Genomic DNA, 23,753 nt, shown 5'->3' with positions numbered 1-23,753 from the left:
TTTAAATTAGAAATCCAAGAAACATATCTGTGTTGCTTCTCAGTAGCTTCCTGAATGCTTGAGAGACCTTCTCATTACTGGCTTTGGGAAGTTTTAAGATTAGGTTCATTTGAATTGTTCAATATATCTTGTCAAACCCTAATTACCCAACAGGATCATAGGCAATCCATATATTTAAAATATTTATACACCACTTTTAGACACACACACACACACACACCACCACAAAAAAGCTCTCATAGCAGCTTACATAGGAAAAAGAATGAGAACATAGTTCCATGTCTCAAAAAGGCTCACCCCCTAAAAAGAAACACAAGATATGCAACAGCCATGGGAAGGGACTCTATGCTGTGTTGAACAGAAACAGTTGCTCTCACCGTTCTAAATATAAGAGAGCTGTCATTTTCAAAAGGTACCCCCTTTGCTCAGTTAGGAGGTATATATATATATAAATACCAATGCAAATTGGAGGTGAATGCAACCCGTCACCTGTTTATTCCAAATATTTTGGTTTAAACAAGGGTTACCTGAAATTTCTCCTATAAATGTACAAGATTCATGCACCCCAAATACAAAAAAGCTACATAATATATAGCTTACATAATATACTATATTATGGAAGCACTTATAGTGTTTATATAGTTATTTCTCTTTCAAACATCAGTGGCACCTCCAAATTGTACAGTTCAGTTGGAAAAAGCAGGAACACAGCATTATCTTTTAATTCTGAAAGGGAATCACAGGTATATATCTGCCTACCATTTCCTGAGATGTATAGTTTGTACTTTTAGCATCAGCTGAGAAGTAGGAGAAATCATATGTAAATGTTTTAGTCCGTTCTCGTCCCATGTCTCCACTTCCTCCCTCAGGAATCTACAGAAAAAGACCAAGTCAAGTACTGTATTTCATGCTGACAGACTAGGTGTACATTTTCAGCACCTCTGGGAAAATACAGGATTATTGACATAAGTTTGTTTATTTTCTTTAGCACAGCCAATTTTTTTTTTAAGCAAGAAGATGTATTTGACAATGCCTTCATTTAATTTTTTAACTCTTAAATATTTTTAATATTATTTATAACACAGAAGACAATACTACATAGATGGTATCTGGGGTATGTAAAAAGGCACCCCAGATTAGTTCCTATGGACTCTCTCAGATCCTTTATTTGTGCACTTTCCCCCTTTTCAACTCAAAAACTCCTGGAGGTATTAATTAAAGGGGCGGGGGCCCTGGACAAGCAGCATTTCATTCTCCTCGTAGGATATTCTCTAACCTAGCTAACTATTGTGAGAACAAAAAGTTGAAAATTAACTACAATAAAACTAAGGTAGTAGCTTTTGGCGATAGTAAAATCAGGCATAGATGGTCAATCAATTCACATGAAATTGAGCAAAGCTCTTCCTTTAAGTATTTGGGAATCAAGTTTAATAAAACTCTTACTTGGAAGAGCCATTTGGATGCCACTTTGATAGCAGCATGTCATTCCGTTGGGGCTATTTTGAAATTCTTTTCTAAAGATGAACTGCTTATTGCCCCAGCTCTAAAAATCTTTCAGGGACAGGTAATTCCCCAGATGCTTTATAGGGTTGAGATATGAAGTTGGAAAGAACAAATGATCACTCAGCTGGAAACTGTTCAAAACTCCTTTTTAAGGAAAATTCTGTGCCTCCCCCAGGGTACTCCTGTTGCTTACTTAAGAATGGAGATAGGCCTCCCCTCTCTATCAGTTAGAATACATCTTGCTTTGATACATTGTTTTAAGTTAGACAACTTCTTGGATCAGTCCTTAGCTAAATGTGGCCATAATTATGGTTTGGAAAAGAACTTATGGTCTGTGTTGTTGTCTCATATGATCTGGTTATTTTCTTTTCCTCCAATTGCAGAGTTACGGCTTTGGAGTAGGAAAAAAATAGAGTTTGGCTTTTTGTACAAGATGCTAGCAGGGAAGCTGCTACGGTTCAACTTTCTGGCTTTTCCTCTGAGTGGGGGCTTCAATTCCTGCACTTTCTTCCATGAAACAATAAATTTATAGCACTTTTTAAAGTTTTAAGAACTTTTTCAAAAAATCATTAAAAATCGATTAATTGACCGATTACCTTCAAATTCAATGCACTTAGTGCTCTCATCATGTATTACCACCATGTGAATTTTTAAAACCATTCCAAAGTTGTTGTTAAATTTTGTTTCCCATTGATCCCTAAGGGGGAAAATCTGATTTGTCAGAATTTCCAACTGAAAATCTAACACAATCCAACCATATGATATTTTTTAAAATATGAGAATTCCAATTCTGACAATTTCGATGTTGGATTATATCGTGTCAGATCCAATACCATGTTTTTTCTCGTGCACAGACCTAATATACAGTACCTTATTGTAAATAATTTTATAGATTGTAGCAACAACCTGGAGAAGGACAGGAATCCAGTTTCACCAACTGTCCTATTGTTACATAAAGTAAAATCCCATGCATGTCTACTCAGAGGTAAGCCCAGTTGTGTTTACTGGGGCTTACTCTCAGGAAAGTGTGTATAGACTTACAGCCTTGCTATACACAGTAGGGATATACACAGAACCGGGCAGGGGAGGCTCAAAGGTGGCGGGGTTCTGCTTTAAGGGCGGGGGAGGGTGCACTTACCCTTCCCTCTGCTTTCTCCCCCACCGGTGCTCTGTGCTTTAAAAGGTCCACCGGGGCGGCAGTGTATCTCCCTGCCGCCCCCTTTACCAGAAATAGGTGGAAGTATCGTTATGTGCCCGATGTGCACCCACGCGTCCACGACGTGCCCACACATGCATCTGGCATGCACAGGTACATCAGATACTTCCTCCTACTACTGGTAAAGAGGGCAACGGGGCGGCAGGGAGGTACACTGCCGCCCTGGTGGACTTTTAAAACACAGAGCGCCGGCGGGAGGAAAGCGGAGGGAGGGGTAAGTGCACCCTCCCCCACCCTTAAAGCAGAAACCCCCCGCCTTCAAACCGGTGGAACCGCCCGCTGTTCAAACCGCCCACCTCCAAACCAGTTCTGTGCACTTCCCTAACACACAGTGGCCACTATCCTGGCCTAGTCCAACTCAGAGTAGATCCATTGAAATAATGGTATTTAAATTTGTCTTGACCAAATGAACTACCATTATTTCAATGGGTCTACTCTGATTAAGACTAATTGGTCTGATCCTGACCAATTAGTTCAAGATTGGTGCTAAAAATCACTCTCTCCTCTTTTTGGTATGTAAAAAAAGGCCAAAAAAATCACCAGAAATAATGTTATATAGCTTGTGAAAATACCTTTCCAATCACACCTTGCACAACAAAATTGACCAAATCATTATGGAGATAATGAGGTTTAATACGTGTGTGTTGGTGGCCATCTTGATGATGTCATCACAGCCAAGTGTCATGCATGCAAGAATGGCACCATTGTAATTCTTCATCCAGAGAGGATTTCAAATCAAACAAAACCACCTGTACAAGTTTCTCACAAATGTTGCCACAAAATAGGTTTTTTGTACACTATGCTCCCAGACTAATAGTTAAAATCACAAAACTAATCTTAAATACAGTTAACCGCAGTGAAACAACAAGTTTAATATAGCGTGAAGAGAACAAATCAACCTAAAATGCATAAAGACACGAAAGTAACCTTTTCAGTCTTCCGGAACTGCTAGAAGAACATTCCAAGTACAGTACTATTTTCCAAACATAGCATCACATCACAGATTACATCCTGTAATCTTCAGGTTACCTTTTGCCTATTCTATGGTAAAAAGGCTTACATATGTGTGCCTCTAGCTGCAGACACTTGATGCCGTAGCTCAGTGGTAGAGCATCTGCTTTGCATGCAGAAGATCCCAGGTTCAATCCCTGGCATCTCCAGGTAGGGCTGGGAGAGACTCTTGCCTGAATCCTTGGACAACCACTGGCAATCAGAGTAGTAGACAATACTGAGCTAAATGGTCTGACTCAGTATAGGGCAGGTTCCAGCATTCCTGTGTTGTAGCACAGTTTGCCAGGAAGTGAATCCAAAGCAGATGAGACAAAATAAAGTAGGAAAAATATTACCTATATGATTGAAAACACTCACCTTTATATTTGTAATTGTTGTTTTATTTTTCTCCATTGAAATAATAAATTTAGAATCCAGATCCTTCTCCCTGAAAAATAAACGTACTAGATTAAGCACATGCGGGGGGGGGCTTCACACTATATTACAATAAACTCTAGTTTCATGTTTCATTCTGGACCTTTGCTACCATTTTCAATGAACTTACCTGAGCACCTGTTTCAAATTCCTGCCCCTTCTCTTTTATACTAGTACTAGTCATTAAGCCCGTTACATTAACGGGCGCTAGGAGGATGATTATCAGGCGCGCCGCCGTGGCCCACTTCTCCGGGCCGCTTGCTCCGCCGCCGTTGGCCCCCACCATGACGGCAGCCTGCAAGACCCCTCAGCTGCTGGTAGCAGGAGAGCCACTGACTCGCTCCCTTCCTCGCCTGCCTCTCCCTCACTCTTTCCCCTCCCTTCCCCTGCTGGCGGCGCTTCTCACGATAGCCGGGAAGGCCGGCACCCTCCCTGCCCGCCTCCCTTAGGCCGCCTACTGCTCTTGGTCCTCTCCTCCTCCTCCTGCCGCCGCCGCCACACTGCCTGCGCCTGGCGGCTCCAGCCTGCTTCTCCCGGCCCTGACTTCAACCCGCCCTCGCTCTCTCATTCTTCCCCTTCTCCCGCCCCGTGTGGCTGGCTGGCTCCCTAGGGTGTCCTGGAGTCCCATGGGACTCAACGCCGTCCGTTGCTGCGTACGCGCGCGCCACGCATGCGCAGAACACCTGCCAGAGACACGGACGCAGGACACAGACGCAGGTACCTTAGGGTTTTATTATATAGGATAACAGCATTAAAATGTCCAGGCACTTATTGCACATCTGAATAACTGCCACATCCCCTCAGGGTTATAGAATCTTTAAAGGGATCTTGGACGTCCTCTGGTTCAACCCACTAGTCAGTACATGGATCCCTGACAGGTGGCCACTCAGCCTGCTTGAAAACCTCTAGAAAAGGAGACACCACCACTGCATGAGACAGACTGCTCCAGTGCTGAAAAGCTGTTCCTAAAATTAGGAAATCCTTCCTAATGCCTAGCCTAAATCAGCTTCCTCATCACACAAATTTTCAAACATGGAATTTGTATGAACAGAGAAAGAAATTACTAAGTCTCCTTTTTAAAAGGAATATTATGTACTAAATAACACTAGTTTGCAGACAGGCAGACAGATAGACAGATAGACAAAGTGCCGTCAAGTCATTGTCGACTTTTAGCGACCACATAGATAGATTCTCTCCAGGATGATCTGTCTTCAACTTGGCCTTTAAGGTCTCCCAGTGGTGCATTCATTGCTGTCATAATAGAGTCCATCCACCTTGCTGCAGGTAGGCCTCCTCTTTCCTTCAACCTTTCCCAGAATTATGGACTTCTCAAGGGAGCCGGATCTTGACATAATGTGTCCGAAGTATGATAGTTTGAGCCTGGTTATTTGTGCCTCGAAATTACAGTTGCAAAATCTAATTGTTTTAAAAGAATTTCAATTTGCAGTAGCTACTACAGGAGAACCTCAGTATTTGCAGGGGTTCCATTCTCCGCCACTACCGTGGATATGGAAACCGCAAATACTGGGTTATTGGTGCAATGGGATCATGGGGGTTAGGTTCCAGGAGAGGAAAATAAGCCTCACTGGGAACACTTGGAATATTTCTGAGTAAACATGTATAGGTTGGTTCTATAGAGCAGTTTTAAAGAGGACAGAGGAAGAGGAAACTGACCCAAAGAGCAGCTGTCCATCTTTCTAGGATGCTGTTGCTGCAGGATATTACTACTACTGCTGCTGCTGCTATTTCTATACCACTCTTCAACCAAAGTTCTCAAAGCAGTTTACACAGAAAAATAAATAATACATAAGTAAGATGGGCCCCTGTCCCCAAAGGGCTCACGATGTAAAAAGAAACATAAGGCAGATACCAGCAACAGCCACTGAAAGGATGCTGTACTGGGGTTGGACAGGGCCAGTTCCTCTTCCCCCACTAAATATAAGACAATCACCACTTTAAAAAGGTGTCTCTTTGCTCAGTTAGCAGGCTTAGCACATTCCTACCTGTGGGTCAGGAAAAAAGGTCCCCGCAGCCTGGATACAGCCCCTGGGGTTTATGTTGTGCAAGCTTGCCCTAGCCAATGGGTGGTGGACTGCCTGCCTCAAAATTCCCTTTCCAATCATTTTGCCCCACCTTCCACACCCCTGCCCCCACTTCCTCTCACTCTCCATCCCTTTGGATCTCTGCCTCTATCCACTGCCTCGTTTGCACCCTTCACAGAGCTCTGCATCCTTCCCTTCTCTTTAGTCCTACCCAGCTGTAGCCTAGGTGTGTGCACGGAACCGTGGAGCTGCGGTCCAGCATTGGGTGGGTGGGGGTTCCTTTAAGGGCGGGGGAGGGTTTACTTACCCCTCCCGCCGCTTTCCCCCCTCCGGCACACGTATTCTCATTAGTAATCGGGGCGGCAGGATACCCCTTTCCCTGCTTGGCTGCAAAAGGCTTCAAGAAGCCTTTGGCACATGTGGCCTTTTGCCACACTTGAAGCCTTCTTGAAGCCTTTTGCAGCCAAGCAGGGAAAGGGGTATCCTGCCGCCCCGATTACTAACGAGAATATGCACGCCAGAAGGGGTAAGTAAACCCTCCCCCCCTTAAAGGAACCCCTCACCCCAATCCATCCAAACCCTGAACCGCCCGTGTCTGGAGGCCTGTAGAATGGCCTCCGGACCAGTCCAGGTACATCACTACTGTAGTCCATCCTTGTGGCCGTTTTTAGCAAGACACTCCGCAAATGGTGTAAATGTGTACAGAAACATGTCTTGAAGCAGGAGAATCCTGTGTAAATGAACGGTGTTGCTGTTCGCCCCAAAGCATGCACCTCCTGCTTCTACAAGTGTCACAGAGTCACTCGGCTGCACTTCCCAACTAGTTGTGCTGATTATTGCTCATCACTGTACATCAATGTACACTCTAGACCCTTTGGGGAACATCCAGACCTCTCATGCAGAGCATCACTACCGGCAAAAGTTTTTTTTCCTGTGAACAGTTGGAGATTCCACTTGTATAAATTGCTGCATGAGCACAACTCATTAGGAAGAAGAGATCTGGTCTTGCAGTAGCAAGCATGACTTGTCCCCTTAGCTAAGCAGGGTCTGCCCTGGTTGCATATGAATAGGAGACTACATATGTGAGCACTGTAAGATACTCCCCTTAGCGGATGGAGCCGCTCTGGGAAGCGCAGAAGGTTCCAAGTTCCCTCCCTGGCATCTCCAAGACAGGGCTGAGAGAGATTCCTGCCTGCAACCTTGGAAAAGCCACTGCCAGTCTGTGTAGACAAAACTGTGCTAGATAGACCAATGGTCTGATTCAGTATATGACAGCTTCCTATGTCCCTAACTATCCTTCTGCACACAGAAGGAGCTTCTCTGCAGAAGATCTGGATGCCGTCTTTTGTTTCCAGACAAGTTAAGAATGGCAATCTTTGTCCCTTTCTTTTATGTAACGGGTACGTGTAAATAGGTCTGATATTATGTAGGAACGGTTCAGTGACTACTGCTGTCACAAAGACATTGATGGTTCCCTAAAACCATCAAGGACACACAGCAGCATCTAGTGGAAAGGCTTTGGGGAAGCAACAAGTTGCAGGCTCCCCAAGCAGAGCCTATTACCTTCCCCATTTTCTAAAGCTTCTATGAAGTCCTTCAGCAATCTTGAAATAACTTTTCTAGACAGCCATCAGCCTTCATTTTTCTTCTTTGAATAATGGGAGCTAAAAGACTAGGCTGGCATGTCAACCTAGACACTTGATGGATTTACTGCATTCACAATGTCTGGTGGTGCTGCTGAAATGATATAAGGTTTGTTCTCAAATCTAGCCATAAGCCTCTTTCTATTGCCATTGCACACATTGTACTGAGTTCCATAATCACAGCAAAACAACTTCTTGGCTTATAACCAAGACAAACAATCAACAGTGTCAGGCAAATTCCTCAGGGATATTTCCTGGCTGCTCACCTGCTTATTACAATAGAATAATTCCTTAGAATGAAAGTGATCAGAAGCAACAAAGCTAAAACAAAACCAACTATAAATTATTTATTGGTTTTAAGAAAAGCTTCCACTACTACAGTACATTGCTAGCTGGGCTTTGAAAGACAGTCTTGACCTCATCCCTTTAGCTCAAGAATGAATCGAGAGAAGAAGATGGCTTCTCCAATTCCCACAGTGGAAAAACCAAAGGTGGGCAGAAGAAGGCAGACAATGCACCGATTAATAGGCAAGAAAATACGTGAACTAGTGAAGAACAACTGTTGCAAAAGGGGCAGAATTCAGAGTAAGCACCACTGAAATAAATGAGACAAGTTAGTCATGACTAACTTAATCTGGACCCTTCTTAATACTTCTGTCTCAAATATACAAAATGCAGGAAAAACCTGTAGGCTTGAGGTATATGTTTTTGTATATTTTACATTTCTGAGACAGTGTTGAATATAGATGTTACATTATCTTACTGTTTTGTTCCCCCCCCCGCCCCCACTGGTATTTGATACAGTTTGCGGTGGACTTTCTTGCCGATTTCTCTAATCCCATTGCCACAAATTCCAACTGTCAATGCAATCCCATCTACTTACACAGACAAGGAAGTTTAAATGTATTTATTTATTTAACATATTTTTATACCACCCAAAACTTCCGTCTCTGGGCGGTTTACAAGACAAAAACAAAAGTAAAACGTTAATTAAAAACAAAAAACAAGAATGAATAAAGGAAAGTCAAGAACAAATAAAGGAAAGTCAAGAATAAATAAAGTCAAACAGTCCTACAGCATTATGAATCAAGGAGACAGCCCTACCATTAGGCTATTAAGGCGGATGCTTAGTTTGGCGTTTTGCAGGAGGAAAGCTAAGGAGGAGAGATGGGCAAGCTGCCCAATAGGCCACATACAGTAGCTGGTGCAGCTCAAGGCTCAGGGAGATGCTGAGGGGAAGAGACCACAGACGAAATACACTGATAGTTACAACAGATATGGAAGTTGGTGAGGGGGAAGAGATTATGCCCCACACATATATGCCCCATTAAAGAATAATCATAACATAACAAGAAGCTCCTTAGCAGTAAGAGTAGAATGAAGCCAACAGCATCACGGTGGGCTTTGAACAAAACTTCTGATCCTTACACATGCTAACAACTTGGCTACCTGAAATGAAGATTCATCTTAGCCTGGCAACTGTTTGTAATTCAAGGAAGGGAGGAGTAGCAGACAGAGAACTCAGTATTGTACCTGTGAAGCCAGTTTAGCCAGTTGCCTTTATACCTAATCTGCAGTGTGCTTGAATATTTTACAATGGTTTATTCATTGCTACAGCTGCCTTGTAGTCAGAACCTTTGGACGATCTTCTGTTGAAGCAACGAGATGAACCAGATGGGCTCAGGCAACCTGCTACCGTAAACCAGGCCAGAACACCTCAAAAGTCACACCCTGAAATATGGTGCCTCTCAGACATTAAGTACAATAGTGGAGAGTGCCAAGCAGTCTGGCTACTGAAGGACAACATTCAGTCAGTCCCTACCAGCCTTAAGAACTCAAAGATATATAAGTATGGTGTCAGTGGTGGAAATACTAATAACTGCATTAACCACAGAAATAAATGGAGATTCCCAGTCTTTTAGAACTTCAGAAAGAGAGAGAAAATTCTGCACTTTAGTCTAGGCAGAGATGCATTACTGATCAAAGCTTGTTGCAGTTTCCCTTCCATTTCCACTGAGGTCTTTATATTAGATAAGCACATTGGCACAAGATGATGTAGTACCTACCAATGCCAGCACTTGCTTAGAACAGGCACAGAATAGAAAATCCTCAGTCCAGCAGCTTCACTATTTTTGAGGAAGTGTTATCAAAGTTAAATAAACTCCATATCAGAAATACTTCTCCTCAAGCAGTTTTTCCAAAAGGGAGCACAGCAATTTTTAATATTGCTAAGCCAGCAACAGCTCTGTTGTTAAACTGGCAGTTAACAGTCAGAGAAACCACATCAAGAAAAGTTTCAGGAACAGATCTTAAACTTGTTTCAATAGAAAAATCAAGTTTCTGCAGTGACCAAGGTCACTAAGTCTCAAGAAACCTATAAAAATTAAGAATTCATGACGGCCAAGCACTTGTGATTGATTGATTGATTAAGTGCCGTCAACTCTTAGCAACCACATAGATAGATTTTCTCCAGGATGATCTGTCTTCAGCTTAGCCTTTAAGGTCTCTCAGCGGTGCATTCATTGATGTCGTAATTGAGTCCATCTACCTTGCAGCTGGTCGTCCTCTTCTTCTCTTTCCTTCAACTTTTCCCAGCATTATAGATTTCTCAAGGGAGCTGGGTCTTTGCATAATGTGTCCAAAGTACGATAGTTTGAGCTTGGTCATTTGTGCCTCAAGTGAAAATTCTAGATTGATTTGTTCTATGTTCCATGTGTTTGTTTTCCTGGCTGTCCATGGTATCATCAAAAGTCTTCTCCAGCACCAAAGTTCAAAAGCATAAATGCCTTTTCTATCTTACTTCTTCAAAGACCAGCTTTTGCATCCATAGAGTGTCACGGGAAAAACCATTGTCGGAACGATTCTAATCTTTGTAGGTATAAACAAGTCACTGGATCTAAATAACCTTTCCAAGAACTTCATTGCAACCCTACCAAGTGCTAATCTCCAGCGTATTTCTTGACTGCTGGATCCTTTACTGTTGACAGTCGATCCTAAAAGGCAGAAGATATCCACCACTTCAATGTCTTCATTGTCGGTTCTGAGGCTGGTTGCTGTACCCATTGTCATTAGTTTAGTATTCTTGACATTTAGTCGTAGTTCCATTTTTTCACTGTGCTCCTTGACTTTCATTACTAGAGCTTGCAGATCATCCACATTCTCAGCTATCAGAGTGGTGTTATTAGTGTAGCGCAAGTTATTGATGTTTCGTGGCAACTTTATAGCAACGCTCATCATCTTCCAATCCAGCTTCTCTCAGTATATGTTCAGCATATAAGTTGAATAAAGAAAGAGAAAGTATACTGCCTTGTCTTACTCCTTTGCCGATCTGGAACCAGTCTGTTTCACCATGTTCTGTCCGGATGTTTTCCTTTAAAAGGGTGGGTACATTCTCAAAATCATATTGTGGAAGCTAGATAGCTTTGTTTTTCCGCTTTAACTTGACTTTGAGCTTGCACATGAGCATTTTATGATCTGTTCCACAATTGGCCCCTGGCCACATCTTTGCTGTTATACAGAGCTCTTCCACCTCCTTGCACCAATAATGTAATCCATTTGATTTCTGTGTACTCAATCTGGTGATGTCCATGTGTATAGGCACCACTTTGGTTGTTTGAAGAATGTGTTAGCAATGAAGAGATCACTGACTTGGCAGAAACTAGTAAGTTGTTCTCCTGCTTCGTTTCTGTTTCCAAGGCCATACAGTCTGTGTTTTCCTCCTTATTGCCAACTTTGCATTCCAGTCTCCAGCCAAAAGCATCACATCTTGCTTGCGTGTTCTGTCAATTTCAGACTGAACTTGAACATAAAACTCATCAACTTCCTCTTCTTCTGCATCAGTTGTCGGGGCATAGACTTGAAGAACTGTCATGTTAAAGGGTTGTCCACAAAATCTAATTGATATTAGTTGGTTGCTGACTGCATTGTACCCAAGTACTGTCATAGCTATATCCTTCCTGACTATGAAAGCAACACCATTCCTTCTTTGGTTTTCGTGTCCTGAGTAGTAAACAGTATGATTTTCTGACAGAAAGTGTCCCATTCCAGTTCATTTCAATTCACTGATGACCAAGATGTCAATCTGCAGTCGATTTATTTCATCTTTCACTGTGTTGAACTTTCCCATATTCATGCTTCTTACATTCTATGTTGACACTGTAATTCTGTCTTTGCAGCTTCGGATTTTCTTTTCCCTCACGGCAACATCAGCTGGTAGACATTCAAAAGGCTTTAGCCTAACCACATCATAAACACCATCAGTACTCTGAGAGATCCTCAGCTCTTCCTCAGTAGCATGTTGAGAACCATCCGACCTGAGGGGCCTTTCACCCGGCACTACATCAACAATCATTCTATTTTGTCTATCAATGTGGTTTTCTTGTTAAAATACAGGAGTGGTTTACCATTGCCTTCTCCCACGCAGTCTGAAGTGATGCCTTTGTCGTTGTCACTGAAGTGATCGTCTGCCTCCAGCACCTTCCTATATCACTGCTGCCCAATATAGGTGCCTGCTTGCTTTAGCTGGGCAGCTGGGATGACCTTCACACTTTGGGTAACCCTACTGGGAGTATACCTCCCAGCGTACTTCACTCATCCCTCCCAGGAACACAAACACACACCCCGCCACGATAAGGCAGCATAGTAGGATGGGGGGAGCACTTTTAGATATCACAAGATAAACCCAAAATAATTATCACTAGCTAAGCATAAAAGCTGTGGCATCAGAGAAGTATTTATTTATATATATATTTTAGCTCACCCCAAACGTATGTCTTTGGGCAGTTTACAACATAAAACAAATTAAAACAATAATTAAAAACATGTAAACAATTTAAAACCACAATTCTAGTTAAAAGCTTGGGTGAATAGATGTGTCTTTAAAGACTTTTTTCAAAGCTGTCAGAAATGGGGAGGCTCTTATTTCAGCAGGAAGCACATTCTAAAGTCTCAAGGCAGCAACAAAGAAGGCCCGTCCCTGTGTAGCCACCATATGAAATGGTGGCAACCATAGAAGAACCTCTCTGGATGACTTCAATGGATGATGGAGCTCATAGTGAAGGGGACATTCTCTTAAACACCCCAGGTCCAAACTATTTAGGGCTTTAGAGGTTATAACCAGCACCTTGTATCTTGCCTGGAAACTGATTGGCAGCCAGTGTAGTTCTTTTAATATAGGAATAATATGGTCTCTGAGATGACCCCGAGACCAACCTGGCTGCCACATTTTGCACCAATTGCAGTTTCTGGACTACATACAAAGGCAGCCCCATATAGAGCACACCGCAGTAGTCAAATCTGGAGGTTACTAGCACATGTGCTACTGTTCTGAGGTCATTTATTTCAAGAAACGGATACAGCTGGCATATCAGTTGAAGCTAATAGACAGCACCTCTGGCAACTGCCAGAGGCACCAAAGAGGTTTGGATACAGAAACACTCCCAGACCACATACCTGTCCCTTCCAGGGGAGTGTAACCCCTTCCAGAACTGGCAGATCAAAACTGTCTCCTGAGTTCTGACCCCGCACAATAAGCACCTCAGTCTCAGTTTGTTATTCCTCATCCAGCCCATTACCACCTCCAGGCAGGCATTTAGGGAGGTTATGCCATTCCCCGATGACTGTTACATGGAGAAATAGATTTGGGCATCATCAAAATACTGATAGCATCCTGTACCAGATCTCCTGATGATCTCTCCCAGCCCTTTTATGTAGTAGATGTTAGGGGACTGAGGGACAGGGTCTTTTTAAAAGGAGGAGCAAAAGTCTAAGTCCGTGACTAACTGAGCAAAAGAGGCACCTTTTAAAGTGGTGATTCTCTTTATTTAGTAGGGGGAGAGCAACTGGCCCTATCCATCCCCAGTACAGAATCCCTCCAATGGCAGTTGCTGGTGTCTTTCCTATGTTTCCTTGTTAAGACTGTTAGCCCTTTGGGGACACGGAGCCATCTTATTTATTTATTCATGCCACCTAATGGTGCAGCAGGAAAGTAACTTGCCTAGGAAGCACGAGGTCAGTGGTTCGAATCCCCGCCAGTATGTTTCCCAGACTATGGGAAACACCTATATCGGGCAGCAGCAATATAGGAAGACACAGAAACACATAATCTCATACTGTGTAGAAGGAGGCAATGGTAAACCCTTCCTATATTCTACCAAAGAAAAACACATAGATCTGTGATCGCCAGGAGTCGACACCAACCTGATGGCACAACCTTGCTTTAAACCACGTTGGGGACTTTTGTTGAAAAGCAGTATATAAATATTTGTTGTAGTAGTAGTATACTTGAGTTTAAAGTCTGGAAGCCAAAAAGGAGGCAAAGTCTCAAAACGAAGTTCAAAGTAGAAAATGTACTGGGGGTAATGCAATGTGTTCCAATGCATCTTGGTGTACTGCCTCTTCACGGGCAAAGAAATCTCTCTTCCATTTACCGTGGTAATGCTGCCTCCTTACTTGGCTCTCAGTTCCCTTAGTGCAGCCCCTTCTCTTTTTTTCCTTCTGTTTGTGAGTCAGCATTTACCAAGGAGCACGTGCTTTTAGAGGTCACAAGATCAGTCCCAAAGCAGCTTTATGGTCATTGAGAGGGAATGCAACTTGAGTTACCCTTGCATCTAATATTAGCCTAATTAGGCTTTCCTGTGCGCAGCTATGCCTTGACTATGTTCTGCTTCAACAATGGTTTTTTTGTTGTTGTTCCGTTCTTCTACAAGAACAGAAGAAACAGAGCAGTAGCTGTCAAAAATCACTGCGTTTTCAAGAACTTTTAAACATTTTCAAGATGTTTTAAATAAAGCCTGTAACACTGCATTCTTTATTTACAATGTTTTAAACCAAATATATTCCCCAGCAGGGGTCCCTTTGGGGTCTGAAGAGCAGAGTATAAATATTTTAATAAATGGATTAAGTTATTCTATTTATGGGCCATAAAGATCATGGTCTATCATGAGCCCTGTATATATATGTGCACATCATTCTATGCACATTAAGCATGTTTACAGGTTGCGGACCTCATTATCCATGGGGGTTCCATTCCCGCAGATTACCATGGGAAACAAAATAGTGGATAATGAGTCATTGAAGCTTATAGGACTGCAGGGGTCAGATTCCCAGACTTCAAAATAAAAATGCAGGAAAATCACCTAAAAAATGTTAAAATAGGCCAAATAAAGTGCCCTACTGTGTTCCACAGTTCTCCTGGCATCCAGCAATGCCCCCCCCCCCCAATAATCTAATCAATCAGCAGAAACTTCCATGGCACTGTATGTAATAAGTTACATAAACAAACCAACTTTGTGGTGTGTGTTTTTAAAATGCAAGCACAGCTAAATAGCATAATGAAAACACAGCCAAGTACACATAATCCAGCCTAGTTCCATTAACCATAGCATACTGTTCCAAGTTCTTCATTCAGTATTTTGTTCAGCAGTGTGCATTTCAGTAAGATTCTGCATCCAAACACATTTATGGTTCTAACAAAACTATCGTGCAACAAGAGAAAAGGATTGTAAATACAAGCAAACCTCACCATTCTCAGATCCAAAATCCAAGGTTTTGCATATCCGCAGACAGGTAATTGACACCCAGCCTTGGCATACATAAAATAAGAGGTTCATAAAATATTAATGTCATATGTCCACGGGTTCAGGGTGGCCGGAAATGACTTCCGAGGTCATTTCCATCCACCATTTAGAGGAAAAAAGCCGTTTTGTGGCACATTTGTTTAAAAAACAATAAAAACTGATTTTTTGCGAGAAAATGCTGGATTTAAGATGGGGGGAGGGGGCATTGCTGGACACCCTTGTGGAGACCCACATGGATACTTTTTTGCCCTTCCTTGGCCCTTTTTGCCTTGTACGGAGCCCCTAGAAACCTACGCCCACTCCCAAGTCCCATTGACTAGGTATCCACGGTTCTATTATCTGCATTTGTAGGAGATAACAGAACCCCCACAGATACCGGGATTCATCTGTACACACTAGCACTATTAACAGCAATGCTGAAATAAAGTTCAAAGTATCAGTTATTTGCACTGATATGCAGTTTATCATCAAGGGATTTTCTATCTTTAAATGCTTTGCTATGAGGTTGAGGGAGATAAACAAACACCACTTCACAATTTATATGAAAAATCAGCCATTTAAAATATTTGTCTGGATCTCAGAATGAGGAGTAGCAGCATACAATCCTGAATTACACTAGAAAATCCAGTTACTTCTTATGAGAATCCGAATTGCTCAGCTTTTACATTAAAAGGCAGGTATCTAAACCTCCTGCCTGCATAGAAATATTTCCACTAAATATATATAGAAGCATAATACTATGTTTTGGGGTATTCCTCAACTTCAGCAGCTGGTGAAACCTATTTCAAGCTACAAGAAACCAAGAGATACCAGGTGGAAACTTTTCAGTGGAAGATTTTCCAAAACAGAAAATTTTCCAAAGAAAAGTTTCCATTTCTAAAATTTCATTGGCTGACATCTAGACTAGCATTGCACATGTGCAACTGTGCAGGCATGACGCTCAGGGACATATTTTGGTGATGCAAAGTGGGCTTTAGAGGGAAGGGAAGATTGGGAAAAATCAGCCCCCCCAAGAGATAGTGCAGCAGTAGTCTGGAACATACACTGTTGCACACATGCAATGCAAGTCCAGATGTCCAGCATTGCTTCATAAAATTCACTAGTAACAATGAATGGAGACTAGAAGTGTGAACACTGTAAGATATTCCCCCCAGGGATGGAGCCGCTCTGGGAAGAGCAGATGGTTTCAAGTTCCCTCCCTGGCTTCTTCAAGATAGGGCTGAGAGAAATTCCAGCCTGCAACCTCGGAGAAGTCGCTGCCAGTCTGTGAAAACAATACTGACCTAGATAGACCAATGGTCTGACTCAGTATATGGCAGCTACCGATGTTCCTATGGATGCCAATGAAATATTTAGGCAAGTGCAACAATTTCAAAGTTGTAATTACTGTAATGTTTTTCAGGTGATTATCCCTAAGAAGTGTGTGAGAGGGCACATGTTTTTATTGACTGAGTATTCCAATAAAAAAGTCTTTCCACTCAAAGCTTTGAACTTGTTTCAGTGTAACGACTAAACAACATGAAGTGTTTTTATTTATTCCCAGCCCCACACATCAAATTTTTAAGTTCAACCACTTGGCTACTTGAAAAACCTTTGAGATACAATGTGGGAAATTAATATGGTGGTTTTATTGTTGTTGTACTGTAAAAATAAGACATACAACATAGGGATGTGCACGAACCTGTTCGGGGGCCCTTTCAAGGGCTTCCGAACAGGTTTGAACACTGTCCGATTCTAAGAGTTCGACAGCGGGGTGTGATAACTTTAAGGGCAGGGAGGGTGCACTTACCCCTCCCTCCGCTTTCCCCCCACCAGTGCTCACTGGAAAACTGGTCCGGCAGAGTGGCAGCGTACCTCCCTGCCACCCCGTCTGCTCTTTAGACCGGAAGCAGCTTGTGCATGTTGGCGTGAGCACAATGTGCACGCGCCCAACCGGTTTTCCAGCGAGTGCCAGTGAGGGGAAAGCAGAGGGAGGAGTAAGTGCACCCTTAAAGTAATCCCACCCCCGCCATCGAACCAGCCCCTGCCAGTTCCATGCACATCCCTAATACAACATGCCAGATCAGATCACAGTCTATTTAGGGCATCAGGAAAGAATTCTGTATAGAATTTTTGCATAGAAATTTTTAAAAGAAAACATGCAGATTTTGTGCAAATACAGAAATTTGCACAGTAATATGTCCAAATTCATTTCCCCCCCAGAAAACCCACATCTTTGCAAAGGACAGGAGAGCTGTAAGACCAGTCAAAACTGCCAGCCACTGGCAACTCAAACTTGTGCACATACTTTAAAAAACAAACCAGCCACCATATCTATACCTGGTCTCCATCAGAACACTAAATCATCTTACCCAGTCTGCTTCCACAGAATAATACAAATTTCTGAATGCATAACATTTCAGACTATTGCAAGTGGCAAGGAAGTCCAGATAATCTAAGGAGTCATCCTGCAAACAACTGTGGGACAGACATGCTCACATCAGATTCTCAATAATCCCTACGATAAGACTAAGAGCTACTGCCTGAGTCTGAACATCGTACTGGAAGCTTTCTGTAGATATCTTCAGTACCTCACAAGCTTGACTTCAATTAATTCTTTTCTTCTTCCCTGCACAGTGACTTTTTACTCCCGCACAGTGGGGTACCAGTACAGCACAGTGGCTAACTGATCTGTGAACCGGAGTCCCTGGTTCAAACTGCAGGCTTTGAACACGTTCTCTTTCAGCCTCAGCCCCTATCTGCAACAAGGGGACAATAATATTCATCTATCTTCCAGAAAGTGATGTAGCCATCATTGGACAAGGGGGACTGGGATGACAAATGTCGCTGGGCCACTGGGGTCAACCAGCCAGTGAACCAAGTGATTGCCGGCTGGGAGCACAAGGCACGGCCCGTCCCCCACTCCCAACCAGCACTTTGCTCACCAGTGGGTGGCTTTCTTTTTCTCCTTTGCTCTGAGTGAGGGAGAGAAAGAAAGCACCCAGCTGGCAAATGAAGTGCTGGCTGGGAGAGGGCGAGGGGCCGCATGTCCCTTTTTCCCAGAGCTGGCCATGCCCCCTGCATCTGCATCAGAAGCAGAAACATGGCCCTTCAGTCCTTCCCAGGGGGCACTTCATTCGCTGGTGGGGCGCTTCCTTTCTCTCCCTCGCTATTAGCAAGGGAGAGAAAGAAAGCACCCAGCTGGCAAACGAAGCACTGGCTAGGAGCGGGCAAGAGGGTGCGTGTCCCCCCTTCCCAGTGCCAGCCATGCCCCCTGCATCAACATGCATCTGATGCTGGGTGCAAGGGGAATGGCTGGCAAGCACGGGCAGCAGTGGCAGGGGGTTGGTGGCAGCCTGTCTCTGGGCCGCCAGCAAGTCCCCTACACTAGTGCTTATAGAGCAAATACAAGAAGATAGTACACATGAGATGTACACCATACATGTAATACATGCAATTACAAGAAGGTAGCATACATGAAATGCTCTGAACACTCAGAAATACTATATAAATCCTAAGTAGTATTATGCAAAGCTGCATTATCCAAAAAGAACACATTGCATAACCAATGGCACCTCGCTTTTGGCAAATCGGATTTCTATCGTGTGTTGAAAGCATGATGGCACTCCTTTGTAAGCATCTTGTGGATAATTCTAGTGCATCAGGTAACCTGGTGCACTGATTGTTACTTGTGATTCCAGTAATACCTTTTCCTTCCATTCTCCACTGACTTTTGTAGACACGGCACAATGGGATGTCCTGTACATGGGACTGCATTATCAGAAGGATGCGTTACAGGGCTGGTCTCACTATGCTTCTGGCAAGCAGGATTTGTGTTTTTATTTGTCACTTATTTCTTCCTTTGAGGAGCTCAGAATGACTCAACACATTTGGTCCCAGTCAGCAGTCTTCTAAGCAAGTGCTGAAGCTTATAGGATCAAACCTGCTTAGCCGCAACAGCACAACTTCATCTGCCTTCAGTTTGTGAAAAGCTTGGTAGTGCAGAATTAGTTGTGTTTTTAACCCCTCAGACAATCCAGTACCATACCAGGGGCAGGAAACCTTAATCCACATCCTTACTCCAACTTAGCAAGAGATTTTTACTCCTCTATTGCAAAAACAGCAAGACTTCTATAATGGCAGGGATCAAGTGCACAGATAAATTGCAAGGATTAACACCTGAGATCACCTATGCCCAAGGGAAGCTCTGTCAAAACTCCCTAACTGGCTTAACAGCTAACCAATCATTTACATGAAGTATGAGAGAGCAAAGGTAAAAACAAGTGACACAGAAGAAGAAATTCTGAGAAGCATGAGATGGAGAGAAACAACGCTCTTATCAATTTGAATCTAAAGTTAGCCAAGAGGAATGGAGGCTTGCAAATAAGCAGGAATGGGGCAGACCCTCATCCTGAACCACTCACCTAAACCTCAAGCCCACATTACTTCCGTCTCCTCCCAGAATACAGTGAGGGAGCTACAATCCTCCCTCTTCCTAGGAGAATTGGGAAGCCAGGAGCAGCTGCCATCAGCGGTCCCTCTAATTCTTTTCACCTCTGTGCAGAATGAGTTTTGTTCTGGGTGGCAGTATGAAGGCAGTGTGTGTACACCTGCATTCAGAATGGGGCCTTTCTGATTCAACCTGAGCGCAATCTAAAATTAACTGAGTGGACATCCAAAAACTAGTGAGCGCATTAATGTGCGCACACCTTAGAGGGGACAGTGGCTGCCATTAGTGCTGAGCTCCTTCTCCAGTGCAGAGCCGAGACGGCTCCCTTTCTCCTTCCCAGACTTCGGTCAAGTCTGGGAGGGAACAAGAGAAACTGGACCAGATGAAAGCCTCCATAACATCACTGTGGAGACTGAGCATGGGCTTGCATTTTGTCAGAAAGGGAGAGAGAGAGAAAGAAAACATAGCCAGCCCTGCCAATGTCTTCTTGCTGTCCTTAGGAAGAGAAACGAAGAAGGCAGCTCTCCTGCATTTGTCCAGCTGGGCAAGCACACCAGGGCTGGCAGGACTTGCATCCTCTTTTTGTCCCTCTTTCAGGCCAGCCAGCTGGCACATTGTGCTTAGAACTGAGCCCTGCCCAAGACACAGCTCCCTTCTGGGTAATCTGGCAGAGGTGGCTCCAATCTCAGGTCTTCTTTCACCAGATGGCACCTTTTCCTTCAGGCGCTGTCTTTTCTTCTGGCTGGCTCAGCTTAATTCTGTGGTCTTTTTTTCACACTGCAACCAAAACTTCCCACTAAACAAGGCCGAGAAGTAAGAAGAGCTCCATTCTAGAGGCAGCATTTGAGGCTGGTTTCCACCACTGCCCCCATAGCCCTTCACAGAAGAAAAGAGTCAGCAGCATGCAGACTTCATAATGTAGGGCTGGGGACTTTGTTCTAGATGGGGTATTAGACATTTTTCTCAGCTTAGAGGAAAGAAGAAGGAAGAGAACCAGTCCCACCCATTGTCTCCAGAACTGTGATATCAATTGGCTTAAACTGAAATCAGTCAGGGAGACTGCCTATCAGGCTATTTGTTTCCCCTTTTCTGTGAGTGAAGTGAAGTGGAATGGCGTGGGAACAAGAGCCCTCAATAGGCAGCTATATAGAGAGCTGGTTTGTTTGGTCTCCTGGAGGAAATTCTCATTCACCCCAGCTGAGCAGGGGATAACCTATATGCAAGTTTCCAGTAATTTCACTTGTAATTACAGCAGCAGTGAATGCACCACTGAGATACTTTAAAGGCCAAGTTGAAGACAGGTCATCCTGGAGAGAATCTATCTACGTGGTCACTAAGAGTTGACACCGACTTGACGGCACTTAATCAATCACAGACCATTATTTACTCTGTGGTAATCACCTCTAGCTTCATCATGGGAAGGCTACAATTGAGCATGAGATACACTCACCTTTAGTATCTGACCATACTATTAATGTTATGACACTCCTGGAACCAACTGATAGTGCAGAGTCATGGAGGTGTGAGAAAGCTCACTTCACTACATGCACTGGTCAACTGGCTCCCTCACAGAGTCTCCATCAGCCTGTAGAGTGTCAACAAGCAGCCACCATACGGCAGACTAGCAGTCATCAGTATTCAGTCTCTATGAAAGTTCAAGGTGAGCAAAGAAAAAGCATCATAAACTACTTTCACCGAGCTCACAGCCGTCATGCACTACTGAAGGGTTTGTTTGTTTGTTTTTGTTTGTTTGTTTGAGGACATATACTTTTGCTGTTTTGGCCATTGACCGTAAATAAAGTATCTATCTTTTGAAATAACAGTACACTCCCTGGAAGAGTAGAAAATAGTTTTACATCTGAAAACCACAAGTATGATTTATCAATGTGCTGTACAACTATACAGTGCTCAAGAAGTCTAATTTCTGGGATTAAAACCTGTGCAATGTCATCCTACACACAGTAAGTCCCACTGTATACAGTGTGATCTATTCCCATGTTGCAGCCTTGTTTATAGCGTGACCAGCTACAAAGAACTGCAGAGCTCCTGTGCCTTGATTACTTCTGTAGAAGAGAAAGCTATAACAGACGCACCTTTGTCATACAGAGCTGAATGAACAAATATGCGCGCACCTGATCAAGTTCGCTCTGCCACGCAACAGTGAGAGCGGCAGGAGCCCCGTCCTCCTTTGCACCTGTCCAGGTCACTGCCAGGTTTCACACTAGCGCAGTTGTTTTGATCTGCAGTGTGGAGCCAGGAATCGAGGGACTCTGCCAGCCAGAGAAGCAAAGTTGATGGGGTGCTTCAAGAACAAGGCACACACCCAGGAGTTGGCGTACGCTCGCCATTACAATAATAATAAAAATAATAATCCGGATACTGCGCTTCTGTTGGTACAGAGTCGGAGGGCGACCTGAGCGAGTGTTTCCAAAAGGGATGAGCACCCACAGACTTGCCAAGTAGGGACAGGGAAAGAGGAGGAGGAGGAAGGAAGGAGAAGAAGATGCCTGTAGTTGAGGAAGCGCGGGGGGGGGGGATCGGTACAGGTGTGTTCCGCCCCCCCCCCCGCCGCTTTCAGGCTGTCTCACCTGCGGTTTATGGGCCTGACTCGGACAGCCACTTTCACGGAAGCCATGGCGCATCACGCAGTGCCCCCCCCCCTCGCTCGGGGGCTCCCACTGGCTCAGGGAGGGCGAGCGAGAGAGCGCGAGGAAGGAGGGCGGGCGCTTTCCCCGAGCTGGGCGGGTCACGTCCCTAGGCTCCCTCCCATCTTCTCCTCCTGGGGGGGAGCTACGCCATGCCCTAGGATCCACCTCCTGGCGCTTGCTGCGATGGTGGTGTTGGCGGCGGCTCTGCTTGGGCTGGCCGCCCTACTCAACTCCTGCCCGCCCTGCTCAGTTCCCAACACTACTACTGTCTGCTGCTGCTCCACCAGCCCTACTAACAAACACTAGGCTCTAGTAAGGGTGCTGCGGAGGGACAAATTGCTGCCGAACGCGTAGCGCGCTCTTTGCCCAAGGAGGAGTACCTGTCATGACAGAGAGCGGTGTGTCGTGCTTGCAAAGACTCGTCCATCACAGGCTGGTGGCAGCTACGTAGCAAACCGTGCAAATGACGTGAGCGGTTACTAAACCTCCCTGTTATCAGCCACCACGGGGTGTCAGCAAATTTTGCTCGCGGTGTGCTCAGCGTCCGAGGCTGCGGCTGAGCGCATCCCTAGGTGGTAGCGAGGGTGGGAGCTCGGAGCCTTGTCCTCGGTTGATTGCTCACGCAAACCGGAGCCGACTCAGCCGGCTGTTTTGCTGACTTCGGTTTGATAGTTCAACCCCTGTTCTGTTTGATTCAACCCCTATTCTAGGGCAACAGTAGCATTAGCCCTATATGCCAAGCTTTGTCATGCCATCGTTTTTTTCTGGGGAAGGAAGAGAAGAGAGTGTTCTAGTGGCTCTTTGCATTCTTATAAAGATCACTTTCTCTGGAGAATACTAAGGAAAGCCTCCTCTCGTCCCCACAGTAATGGAGAGGGAGGCAAAATAGTTTTGTTACCCACATAATTGTGAGAGGAGAAGAGACTGGTAGGAGCAGGAGAAAGGGTTCTGGGATCAGTAGTCTTCTTGTTTCCTGCATTTACTTCAACCCCAAATCCAAACTGCTTTTCACGGATAAAGACAAAGAAGTAGCTAATCTATTTAAACTGTACGCTACTCTAAAATTTAAAGAGATTTATATTTCATTTGATAAATAGAGTGTGGCTGATTTTTTAGAATCAGAAACATCTGGCTTGTTTGGATTATAACTTTGAACTATGGCTCCTCAGAGTGTTCAGAATTCTAGGACGCATGGGTTTAGATAAAAGCCCATGTCCCTGCCTTTTATCAATGATCCTCATCTCAATAAAAACGAAAACAAGAACATAAG

The 23,753-nt window shown here is 44.1% G+C and overlaps 1 protein-coding gene across 9 annotated transcripts in view; it reads right to left on the bottom strand.

The window, feature by feature from the left end:
• KIF16B (kinesin family member 16B) overlaps nucleotides 1–22,925 on the bottom strand; it is a 180,399-nt gene extending 157,474 nt beyond the window's left edge. For 3 of the 9 annotated variants that reach the window (XR_008313368.1, XM_053284540.1, XM_053284542.1), the window contains exons 1-3: nucleotides 22,424–22,791; nucleotides 4,088–4,157; nucleotides 760–873 (exon numbers count right to left, since the gene is read on the bottom strand). Coding sequence is in view for 8 of the 9 variants with exons in the window: in XM_053284540.1 (XP_053140515.1) it covers nucleotides 760–873; nucleotides 4,088–4,157; nucleotides 22,424–22,470 (231 nt within the window). In the remaining variant the exon portion in view is untranslated. Of the gene's footprint in view, nucleotides 1–759; nucleotides 874–4,087; nucleotides 4,158–22,423; nucleotides 22,793–22,863 lie in introns of those variants that run through there. The other 6 variants (XM_053284534.1, XM_053284536.1, XM_053284537.1 and 3 more) reach the window with 4 other exon arrangements.
• Nucleotides 22,926–23,753: the final 828 nt, after the last annotated feature.

This window comes from Hemicordylus capensis, chromosome 1, assembly GCF_027244095.1.
Source record: "Hemicordylus capensis ecotype Gifberg chromosome 1, rHemCap1.1.pri, whole genome shotgun sequence".
In the NCBI taxonomy this organism is placed as follows: Eukaryota; Metazoa; Chordata; class Lepidosauria; order Squamata; family Cordylidae; genus Hemicordylus; species Hemicordylus capensis.
The sequence above is the reverse complement of the archived record's forward strand: the minus strand, read 5'-3'. Positions and strand labels throughout refer to the sequence as shown.